Source organism: Dryobates pubescens, chromosome 17 (assembly GCF_014839835.1).
Source record: "Dryobates pubescens isolate bDryPub1 chromosome 17, bDryPub1.pri, whole genome shotgun sequence".
Taxonomy (NCBI): Eukaryota; Metazoa; Chordata; class Aves; order Piciformes; family Picidae; genus Dryobates; species Dryobates pubescens.
The window spans coordinates 18,799,069-18,811,595 of NC_071628.1; the positions used below are offsets into that span (position 1 = coordinate 18,799,069).

The following is a 12,527-nucleotide window of genomic DNA, read 5'->3' on the forward strand; positions in this document are numbered from 1 at the left end:
ATTCCCTTCCCCACCTCCCACCCCCTGACTTCAGAGTTTAGCCTCAGCTTCAGCACAGCAATCCCTACAGGCTGGGCAGCAGGTCCTGCTGAGCCTGCCTCTAACACTAAAGCTTTGTCACACCGAGTACATGCAGCCGTAGTGCTGGGGCCTCCAGCTCAGCTGTAGTTCTGGTATCCAGCACTCCAAAAGCCAGCCGTGCCCAGTTCCTGTAAAATTTATGATTGGGGTCTCAGCAGAAAGCCATTCTGACTGGGATGTCAAGTAATACATGCTTACCACCAGGGTGTCTTCTAGAATCACAATGATAAAAATTATCTCATCTGATGAAATCAGAAAAAACCTCAGACAAATTTAAGTTGGCTGTGGCATTTCAAGGCAGCATCTGTTACTGCTATTCTATTCACTGGCACGTCAATGGCAAGTTTATCGCTTGCTAGAAAGAGCTAATTGTTAGCACAGGAAGGTGCTAACACCAAAAAACAACCACCAAAATGAGAGCAAACACTGAAGTTAAATGGCTCCAGCTTCTGGAACTGTGCACTTTCATAAAGGGATGGTAGAAATAATCATAAGAATTCATGCAGTGCCACTCAAAGCTACCTCATCTCATCCTTTGCCTCTGCACGTAAGAAAATAAGCACCTTGAATACTCTTACCTGAATGGTTTTCTCAATGTCTTTCTCACTAGTAAGTCAATACAGGCAAAAGCTCTTCCTTACAGGCAACTGAGGAACATACTGAAATGTAGCCATATGAAATCCATGGCATGCAGGGATGAAAAACTAAAGTTGTATGACATCTACTATGCTTCACAGCAACAGTTTTAACCAGACAGGCTGTGACTTGCTTTCCTGTACTTGCCTCTTCAACATAGCAGGGTAGAGATGACACAGGAATTTGGCTGACCCTCTCACTGAAAAGAAGCAACTCTGAGGTTTATCAGCAACTTTCTCTCACATCTTGTTCTCCTTCAGATGCTTCCTGGATTTGCACTGATGAGGTTGACAAATGCAAGTAGAAAAATCAGTAAGATATAACAGAGAGGAAACAAGGTGGAAAATCTTGTTCAGTGCTTTCCTGCCTAGAACATACAATGCTTGACAAGGTCAGGTTCTCACTGTACCACTCAGGATAGCTAATTTTGCAGCATTAGAACATTTATAGCCAGAAATAGAAAAGTAAAAGCAGAAGTAATAACAAAATCAGAAGACAGAGCTGTCTGGTCACCTGTGGCAGTTTCTGGTCAAATGAGGTTCTTAATTCTTTTCACTCTTGTTTACTGGACCCTTTCTCTCATCTCTGGGACAGCACTCAATTCCTCAGCCCAGTTGCCATATACCACCAGCAACCTAGCAAACCATTTCTGTTTCTGACAGGAGTTAAAAAAAACAAAACCCCAAACCAAATCTGGAGGCTCTTCTCTCATAAGGATCCCCTTAATGCAAAGAACCCTCAGCATAAACCACATTACTTAACAGTCATGGGGGGAGGCACAAAGGGCCAATGCACAGAGGCGATTGTAGCTCTTTTTGCCTACTCCACAGGTGACACAATGCTGTGCACAGACCAGCCTGAGGCCTGGGCTCTGTCCCCACCTGCCACCTGTGTATTGGATCAGTCAGCTTGATGCAGGGATGGTTAGTTCCCAGGCACTGCAACATGAGTCTTCATTCTGCCTCCACTATGAGGACAGAATGTGCAGAATAATTTTGGTCTTTTCTTCTAAACCATTACTACTAATGATATTAGGGTGCATTTCAGGGGCAGTCATCAGCACAAAGTCTGTACTGAAATGCCATCTCCTTTAAATATGCAGATTGAGCTTACACACAATTTTTTCGTTCATAGCAGACAGTGATGGAAACCAACATCTAATTAGGTCATTCATTTTGTGAGTGTAAGGATACTGTTTGTTTTAATTAAACATCCTGCTGCAAAAAGCTATCAGCAGATGTGACTCATTACCTTACACTGGCCAAATATCATGCCCAACAATTCAGCCACCCATGCAATCTAGAAGTTCTCTAACCTAGAGGCAGGATAACTGTCCATCTCTGAAGCAGGGAGCAGTTGCTAGAAAGCATGGAGGTGGCCCAGCAAGCACACTGCCTGTAGCATGCCCTCCCACTGTGGTCCTGCAGCGAGGTCCTGATGCTGAGCAATCCAATTTACACAGATTTCTCCTGCACAAATTCCCCAGCCTGGGGGAAGTATCTTAGCAACTAAAAATAGGCTTTTCACAGATTTATGCATTCATCTAGCTGTACTTTCCTCAGTTCTCTGAAGATACTAAAAGCTATTCACAGCAATTAATGGTTAGACTAAAAACTAGAAGAACTTTTGTCCACTAGGCCCTATCACACGCTCAGTCTTTCAGCATAGTCACTATGGCTGACAGCAAAGCCAAGTTGCAGGAACAGAAGTACCAGCCTCCCCAAGGAGCCCCCACAGAGAAGGCACCTAGGTCAGTGTAGGTGCTGCTTTCAGCAGTGCCCCTCCAGAGCCAGTCTCAGAAATGGAATCAGCTTAGAACAAGTGGTGCAATAAATGGAATTTGATACTGCAGACACTGTGCTGCCTAATCCTCAGTCTACGCATCTGTCCTGTTAGGCTTTTTAGGTCATAAATATTTGCTTCCCTTGGTGTTATTCCTGAACTTTACCTGAAAAACAGCACAGTTAGAGGAATTGTTTTGTCCATACTTCACTACATTGACAACAAACCTGTGTGGATCTCTGGAAAGAAAAATATATGACTCGCTTTACAGTAACAACTGTCCAGAACTGAAGAGGCATGCTTAAAGTAACTGGGCTTGAAAAAAAGCACAGGTAGTACTTACGGTGCAGCTGAAACAAATATTTGCTTAGCAAAACAGGAGTCCAGGATCTTGGCAGAAAGACCTTACTTTCCTTTAACAATTGTCAGGGTGTTTTTTTTCAAAGTGAAATTAAGAGGTGATCTTCCAACCAGTGCACACCACTGAATACAGGTGATCAGACTAATCCAAACCAGTTTGCTAGAGGGACTTATTTACATTACCATAATTTCAGGGTATCTGAGAAATTCAGAGAACTTTCAGAGAGAGTATTTCTTAACTGAGTGGCTGTTTGCTTGTGCCAGGAGGTGGATTTTCTCTTTGCTGCTGACTCTCCCAACGGCAGTGATGCATCAGGAGTTTTTCCAGGCGGAAGTATCCAGTTGCCTTCTTGTTTGCTTAGGCAGGTGCTTTACGTAATGGCCCAATAGGGCTGACGCTTTTGGAAAGTGGCTGTGGCACAGGCAGCAGTGTAGGAGTTCACCACTTACAGCTTAGCTGGCCTCCAACCCCACATGAAAACAAGTCCCACGTCCTCTAATAGTCAAGCAAATTGAAGTGTTTCCATTGTGTTATGGCTTTGAATTCCTAGTAAAAACAACCCCCTAATAAACAACACCCCAAAGCTCAGAAGGGGCCTAATACTCCAAAATGTAAGGCACCAAACCTATTTACCTATTTTCCATTGTTTTACAGTTATTGTTAGTCCCTAGTCTGACTAATATAGCTGAATAGGTACCTAATTCAAAGTTCTTCTATTTGAGAAAAAAACAATCAAGAAAAGCTGAAGTTAGGTTATCTACCAGAGAAATACAGGCAAACTTCAACTGTCACTGCTAAGGTTAAACTCTGCCTTTGAAGTAGGCCTGCAAGTCTCTTGCTGCCTTTAGCTGAAGGAGAAAGTCACCCTCTAGTACACAGGCTTATCATCAAACTTCTGTAAGGAGGCTTTCTCAGAAATAAGTCATTGTTTGAAGAGCCTTAAAAACAGCTCAGTTTTCTTTCAACCAACCAAAGATGCAGCCTTCACCTTTTAGAACACCTGACTAAATGAGCCCAGCTGGAAAGCTTTCTCCAGGGACTTAACTCCTTCTGTGCCTGACAAAGGATGAGACTTCACAAACACTTCTCCTTTATGCCAGTAACTACACTATGGCTATTAGCCTGCAAGAAGCAGAGGCTCAGGGAAGACCTGATTGATGTGTGAATATCTGCTGGAAGGGAGTGGAGAGGATGGAGGCAGGCTCTTCTCAGGGGTATCAAGTAACAGGACAAGAGGCAAGGAGTGCCACTTGAAATTCCACTTAAGCAGAAAGAAACTGTTTTATTGGTAGGATGGTAAAACACTAGAGTAGAACTCCCAAGCAGGCTGTGGATTCTTTGCCCCTAGAGACACTCTAAACACAACTGGATATGGTCTGGGGCAACCTGCTGGAGCTGATACTCCTTTCAGCAGAAGTCAGGCAATACTGTCTCCAGAGGTCCCTTTCCACCTCAACCATTCCATCATTCTGTGTTTCTGCAGCAGAGCACTGGCATGGCACTTATCACAGAGCAAATAGATGTCCAGTGTAGTGTGTGATCCTCTGACAAGCACATCTCTTCTCTTCCATGTTACCTCAGCCTCTTTCTCCATGTGGATATACCTGTGAAGAGACCTTAAGTCCCCAGAACTAAAATGTGATGGTGGAGGAGTGATGAGCCTGAAGAGGGAATCTCTGCCTTCCTTCAGGACACAGCTTGAAATAACCAGTTAAATAAGCTTAACTTTTTGCAGCATTTTCGATTCCTCCTTGATATCACTCTTTTTTCATTTTACTTCTACCCACTTTATTTAGGTTTTCCCTTATAGTCAGCTTGCCCAGAGTCAAGGGTACAAGTGCCAGTGCATCACTTACAGCTGCACAGCCTTTCATTGCATTTAATTATTTCCTTTAGCATAAAGGGATTATTATTCCATTTGATTTTATTCAGCTTCTGGGAATAGACCAAGCTATTCTCCTATGCAGGTTGTCCTTTGAATAAGGATTCTGTTTTTAGGGGCATCACACTTGAGCTGGATCAAGGATTAGCTGTGGGCATTTCTGAGCACTTGTAGTCACAGTTCACATTGTCTGGGCTTTCTCTGATACGAGAAGGAAGAAAGTCCTTCCTGGGGTACTGAAGTCTGAAAACAGAGCCTGCCACAAATAGTCCATTGATTTCCAGGCAGTTACACCTGTTGACAGAATAGCATAAGGGGAAGATCTGGTCAAAATCTTTTGAAAGAGCTTTTAAGATGTAGATTTGGCACAAGGCAGGCCCTGTTTCTAGAGTCCCACTGGGAATACAGAAGAAAACCTTCCTTTTCTGTGCCCCATGCCTCCATAGATTGTTTCTCCAGGAAAGCTTATCTACTTTCACATAATGAAGCACGCAGTTTAATCAGGAGAGGCTGCAGCAGGCCTGGACTTTCCATACCAAGTTTCTACCTCCTCCCACTTGCACTGCTGCAGTTTCTACATTTTACCTAGCCTCCAGTCCACCTCAGGAAGGAAAAAGATGGACTCAAGTATGCAGGAGCACTGCACTGTTGTGTTTCTGGTGGTGTTAAAGTAATGCAAGTGATCTCAGCCACTCACCACTTGCTGATACAGGACACAGAATGATGATCCTAATTTTAGAACAATTACTTGAACATGGTATGCAGCAAGTCATTAGCTGAAGCAGGAATTCAATCTACAGGTCTCCCCCTTGTACTGATATCTAAACCCATCTGCTTCAGTTTCAGAAAGGATTCAATATTTGAATTGCTGAGTGTTATAGCTCCAGAGTACATTCCTTACCAAACCACGATTACCTGGCAACTTCATCCTGACAGCTGTGAAACCAACCAGGGAAAGGAAAGGTAAATGAAGCTACTAATTGTGCTACAGTAATCACCCACTCAGTAGCAACTCTAAGCAGCAGCCACTCACTCTTCAGTGTTGGTAGAATAGGTCTGTGGAGAGATAAACAGCCCAGCCTGCAGTGTTGTTTTTTTAGCTGTTGCTCAGGACCTAATCTTGTTATTCCCAACACGAACCTACATCTGCTTCCAGAGTCCACATCCTACTCCCACATTGTAGAACGGCTAGGTCCGTAGGTTCCACACTGCTCCTCTGCCCTCTCCAGACATAGGTCCCTCTAAAGAATTAATTTCTGTAAATGTGAGGGCTGTCAAAATGGTCTGGTAGCTGATGTGGTACCTGGGAGCTGCAACAGAATTCCGTGCCTGTGCAGAACGCCAGTGCACTGCACGCACATGCTGTGAACCTGCTTAGGGACCAGAGTGAGTGAAAAACAACCCTTCCACACCCTGAAAGCCAGACATAAGATCAGCTTTGACTTCATAACTGCCTAATCCTTTATCCTAACGGTAAACTAGCACTTCTGTTCTCCTCTCCTCTTCTACAGCCACCTTTTAATGCAACAGCAAATACCTCACAGAGTTGGAAGTGTTAAGCAGCAAAATGAAGCATAGCAGCATGAAAGCAATACCAAGCAACTCAGCGCTTTCAAGTATTCTTTGAAAAACAAAATAAAAGAAAAAGAGTCCACCCAAAACTTTATTTAGTAGAAAACTTTCAGAAGACAAAATCAGTATGAATATTTGAAGTATTACACTGACAACATACTCATCAAAGACAATTCCCGTTCTCCTAAGGTGTAATCCCGTTTGATACTCCAACCTTTATTCATTGCTTTCATCCTTACAGAGAGGCTGTAAAGCTCTTCTTCTGCAATGCCATCAAAAAAGAAGTCCTCATTGAAAATGGGATTTCTGCTTCTCTTTATAACAGTGCTTCTCTGCTTCTGTGTTTTCCCTGGCACCAGGGAGAAGGTGATACAGCAGTTGATGTTTTTGGGCTCTACAGAGTCATCATACAAACCCTCTGCACTGATCAGGCGGATCCTCAGCCTTTCATTCTCTGAGCAGTATTCAGCTGACAGCCTCAACATGCCTCCCTTGTCCATAACCACAGTGCTTTCTCCCACCAGTCTCTCCCGGCTGCAGGAGAGATCCAGGGGAAAGATGGGAGAGGATGTGCTAAAGCTCTGCATGGCAAGCAGCCCCTCTGAGGCCCGCCTGATGACACTGGGGCTGTTATCAGTAGAGCTGCTTTCCTCCGTAGACAGAGAATTGTTCCTGGCCATGCTGGATTTGTTCTTGGCTTTCAGTGCTCGGCAGAGGAATCCCTCCTGACTTTGTGTTTTGATCAGAGAGCAGGATCTGGGAGGAGACCTGCTGAGAAGTGGAGAGCTGAAAGGAGAGGAGTCGCTGGAGGAGGCAGTATCACTATCACAGGCACCTTGCCTATGCAGAGAGGGATGCTTGGGAGGCAGCCTCACAGAAGTAAAACTGATAGCAATAGGATTAGATGTACTCCCTTTGCCACTGAACGTGTTAGCCCTGGATCGAGACAGTATCAGGCTGGGCAGAGCACCATATGGATCAGCATGGAAGATGGACTCTTTTCTCCTGGTGTGGGGACTCTCCAGCAAAGTGCAGAAGCCATATGAAGTAGGAGCTCTGGGAAAGTGAGGCAGGGAGAGTGCTGCTTGGGACTGTGGGTCTGAGTTGGTGCTTTCTTCCTCCAGGGCTGGAATCTCTTCAGCGCTTTCCACCTGAATGTGATGCGGCAAGGAAGAGTAGGGGCTGTAGTCAGAAGAATTATGATCTGCATCCTCTGGACTGTGGTCCTGGTGAGAACCTGGGCCCTTAACAGGGTTGCAACTGGTCAGCCTTGGGGGAATGCAGAATTCAGGGATTCTGTCGGGGGTGAGCACATTAGGAAAAGTAGCAGTCCCCAGTCGGGCTTTGTCAGGCAGATTTTGGGAAGGTGGCAGTCCCAGAAAGGAGGAGCTAGGGAGGTTTCCATTTTCATGTGATGCTCTGATCTTTTCCAAGAACCACATCACTGTGGCCAGGCAGGAGGTCCTCAAAGGGGAGAAGCTTGAAGTACGAACCCACCTGCAGACACACAGAGATGCAGAAGTACATGAGAATTCTTCTTGGACTCATTACAACCAAGGAAGGCACAGAAGATGCTAATGGAGGCAGGACTAACACAAACTCCATCAGACTGCAGGTTGAGGACAGCCTCATCCCAGCACATTATCTTTAGGAAAGTCCAATGGATTTTGCCACAAGACTAGAACTAAACTGCTTAAGAGGTAACTCAGCAGTGCCACGGGAAAACGTCCCTCTCAGATGAACCCCACCACATTTCTCCCATAGCAAAGTACGTACCTTGTCAAGTGCAAACCACTCGCTTCTTCCAGCAGCCCTCGCTCGTTTGCTGTTAACCGGCCACGCACTGCAGGAGAACAACTGCAACAGGAGAACAACTGCAACAGGAGAACAACTGCAACAGGAGAACAACTGCAACAGGAGAACAACTGCAACAGGACAACTGCAACAGGACAACAGCAGCAGGACAACAGCGGCCAGCCCGCGGCAGGCCCTTTTCTAGTCGCGCCGGGCACCTCCCACCCGCGCCGCCGGCGGAGGTGGGGAGTGGCTGTGCCGAGCCCCGCTCCTGGCGGAGAGAAGCGAGTCAGAGGGATCCCGGCAGTGCCGCAGCTGCCTTCGTGCCGGCTCAGCGCTGCGCGCTGGGGCCGTGTATAGAGCAGAGGGGAGGGACCTGCAAAATGCGCCTGTGGCCTTGGAGCTCTGTGGGTTATGTGGCCCCGTGGAGCAAAGCTGCGCCCGGCACCCGCCTGCGAGCATGGCGGGACAGGGCTACCGCATTCGTAGCGATGGGCAAAGCCACCCGCACAGTAGGCAGCCCCTCACCCATCCCCTGCTTCCAGTTTCTTTCTGATGAATACATATTTGCAGAGGCGGCCCGAGGTGTTCAGAGATTAATTTACAAACCCTGGACAAAAGCGGAATTGTCTCGGTACTTTTTTTTTCTCGAGACCCTGGCGGGATTCCAGCACCAGAGCAGTAGGAAGTGGGGACTGGGGGTTTTCAAACTGATTTGAAAAGAGCTTTGTTGCTTTTCTGTATCTGAATGTGTCGTGCACACCCCACCCCCCCCCACGCCCCCCACCGCTCTCCTCACCCACTCCCCTCGCCCCTCTCTCTTCTCCCCTCTCCCCTCTCCCCACCCACCTCCACCCCACAAAGAACAAGAGATAATCGAGCCCTAACTCGGTGTCCTGTCACTGATACTGAGAAATAACAGAAAGAGGAATGCATATCCAGTGAGGAGAAAGACAAGACACAAAATGCTTTGGCCAATCCCATTGAAACTGAGTGTCAAAGGCACAGGCATGTGTGATGCTCAACAGACACTGTGCAGAGTCAGGTGGGATCCATGAACTTTCTCAGCATAATTCTGCAGTGCAGAAGAACTTGAACAGACCAATGCAAACTCTGTAATTATCCTGCACGCTGCAAGTAGGAATCTTAACTGCAAAGCCAGGAAGGCCTGCCAAACAGGTTGGCTGAATACTTCAGTTAAAAGCAGTATGCCTGTAACACAGCAATAGTGGATGAATCATTTTCTGTCCTTCCTTTTCCTGCAGAAGAGCTAAAGTTCACATTTACTGAGTGTTTGACATGGAAAATGTACTCAGAGAAAACAAACCAAGTGGGCTGCAGGGGCAGGGAACATTTTGAACCTGGTAAAAGATTTATCTGGGAACATAGGTGTTCTGGGTCTAAGCCTTTTCTCTCTCCTGCTCCTTTTACACCAGTTAAGCTTCACTTCATAATAATTATCCAGTGATTCAAATCAGATTTTTTTTTTTTTTTGCAGTGCTTTTTACAAATATTCAGAAGATCCCAAATCTCCTGGTAGCACATTCATTGCTGGTGCTTTTGCAGTGTACTTATATGGATTTATTTGCTGTGAATCAAATAATCTCCAGTTTGATGTAGAGGTTTACAGAGAGGGTTTGCACTGTCCCCAGCTAATGTAACTTTCAGCATCATAGCAAGAGGAGCTGCTGGGAAGCAGAGTGTGTGCTGTGTAGCTGTTACCCATTCAGACCAGGCAATACAGCACTAGACATGATGCATTACATACTGTGTGTAACTTCATGAGCTTTGTTCCAATATATACATCTTTGCTTTTAATACCAAAGAAAGATTTGACTCTAAAAATGGAGGGGGGGGAAAGGAGGGATATTAAAGTTTTAGTGGGAACCTTATTGCTTCCAGCAATGGCTCATAGAAGTAATTCAGATAGAGCAATCATGGCAATTAGCCTCAGGTATACTAAGTCCACAGAGGTGCCATCAGGCAGTGGTGAAATAAAGTAGCTACCCTGGCTTAGGTATGTAATCTCCATTTAGCCTCGTTAGGCTTCCTCTGCAGTTAGTGAGAAGAACTAGGGGTTTTCCAGAGGGTGCTTCAGCCTCTTGATGGCAATTGCCTCTCTTCCTCTAGTGACTACGAAGAGAGTAGGTGTTGAACAGCGGGTGGTGTGTATCCTCCTCTTCCCTTTCCTAATAAAGTCTGCATTTCATAGCCATTCACCAGATTGCTGATGTGCTGGAAGTTCAGGAACAGTTAAGTACTTGTACAACCCCCGTGGAAATAGGCACTCAAATGCATGATTAGCTGTTTAGCTTCCTGTGTTCAAAACGGTTTCTCTTTCCTTGATTAGCTTTAGAGCATAATTAAAACACGCTGCCAACAAGGCTTCCAGCGTCTGCAATAAACCACTTTTAAACCGGAAGCGATACAAATTATGGCAGAAATTTATTACAGCTCCAGTACCGGTAACACGGGAAACCCTGGGAGCTGGCCAGGGGCTGGCAAGACTGTGACAGAAGGAAATCTCTTGTCCGAGCAACACGGGACGAAGGTGCTGCGCCGATATTATTTCTCTGTGGTTGTTTGGACTTCTCTTGGCACAAAGACCCGGCGCAGGAAGTGTCCTACGGTGTTCCCCTGTGGCTCTGCTGGCTGTATCTGGGAGCCGGCATGGGGCCTCAGCAGAACAGGGGCCGCAGCGGGGCCCGGGCCCCCCCTGCCGGCCACGCCGCCGCGGGAGTCCGGCGCACTCATCGGGAAGGCTTTGGAATAATACCTCCTAGCACTCAGAGGAATAGTAACTCTTAGGCATGTCTATCTTCATTCATGACGCAAGGCTAAAACTGTAAAGTTAGACACCATGTGCCGTGGCCCATGATTTGCACAAATAGCCATATTGAGAGTCCTCTACAACTGTGCTTTACCACACTCAAGACTCATGCAGAAACCTGCTAAAAAGTGATTTTGATTTGCCAAAGCATGACAGGGATGACATATGCACTACAAAGCATTTACTGGCAGGTTTTATTAAACATGTATTTCTTAAAAACCTCTCCCTGCTGCCCAGACAAACACACAAAAGGTTCTTCCCCAAAAAGCACAGCTCACAAGCAGCGTTAAACTGATGAGAGGAAGGATTAGTGCTCTAATGCACCTGAAATACATGTTCTTAGGGCTTCCTGAGTGGTTGCAGTTTGTCCCACAGGTACAGTACGTATGAATCTTAAATGCATCAGATGACGTTACTGTGTTGAAGCAGCAACCTGCTAGTACAAATAAGGCTCATGAAAACGAATGAAGCAGCAAGGACACTTCAAAAAGGATAATTCACCCTGTCAAAACATGCTATCTCTCGATTCAGAGTGCTTAACACTTTAAAAACACTTCCCTGTGTTTCCCATGCCATGAGCTACAAAGACTGAAGTGTCACTGAAAGGGGGGAGTTTCTAGGTTCAGCCCTAATAACAACAAATGCAGCTGCCTTCAGGCTTCACTCTGTGGTACTGCCATGGGCTGTGGGAGCTTAATGTAGCTCCAGGGAGTCATGTGTGGAGACTTTCTGGGTGTTCCTTCCTTGGTCCGAGTGTCATCATCCCCATTCTCCCCACCCCCAATTCCCAGGCAGGCACTGCAATGGAAGGTAGGAGTGAGACACTTTCCAGTTCTAGTTGGGAATTCTACTGTGGGAGCTACCATGTGGAGGAATCCTATGCTGCATGTGCAGTGTAGAGGCGGGAAGGTGGGAGGCGGGGGGGGAGCATGTGTTTGAAGCACTTGAAAATGGCAGCTTCCAGCTGACTTCTTCCTCTCCAGATCACATACAGTGACTCCAGTTGTTTATATCAGCTTTCACATAGACTTTATGTACAATTCGACTTGACTTAAGGAGATATTCCTTCTTTGCAGTAAGTTTAGGGCCAGCCAGTCCAGGCAGCTCCACCTAGTCCTTGAAGATTAAATATTAAAAAGAAAACTCATAAACAACAAGAGAGTAGTAAGATATAGTTGAAAATTTCTTCTGTGTGAAGGTGGTACACTAATGGGATTGGCCTCAATATCTTGAAGGGTAGGACATGCAATCATGAAAGTTACATCTTTAAATGGAATAAATTTCAGACAGGTATCACTATTGAGCAGCACCTAATTAAGAAACAGATGTTGCTTTTGACACACTGAAGTACCTCTGAAGCAAAGCTCAAAGTTAGACTTGTCATCCTTAGACTCTGTCCCGAGCATTTCTGTGAGCAGAAGGACAGTTCATTCTAAAATTTCATCTTAGAAGAGCCCAGCATTTCAGTAGCTACCAGGTTGTTGCAAATGAGGAAGTGTTCCACACTTTTACTTCCCATTTAAAAAGCAGGACCTGCAATAGCCCTGACCCTGCAAAGATGAATCCTGATCGTCTGTGATTACCCCTTT

The 12,527-nt window shown here is 45.8% G+C and overlaps 1 protein-coding gene across 1 annotated transcript; it reads right to left on the reverse strand.

Annotated features, from left to right (window-relative positions):
* Positions 1 to 6,457: 6,457 nt before the first annotated feature.
* On the reverse strand, positions 6,458 to 7,825 carry LOC104307553 (C2 calcium-dependent domain-containing protein 4C). The gene has a single exon (XM_009909002.2). It carries the CDS (start codon positions 7,754 to 7,756, stop codon positions 6,458 to 6,460), a length of 1,299 nt encoding a protein of 432 aa, XP_009907304.1. The 5' UTR covers positions 7,757 to 7,825.
* Positions 7,826 to 12,527: the final 4,702 nt, after the last annotated feature.

Coding starts and splice junctions, on each gene's coding strand:
- LOC104307553 (XM_009909002.2), bottom strand. CDS start 7,756: ATGTGGTTCTTGGAAAAGATCAGAGCATCACATGAAAATGGAAACCTC.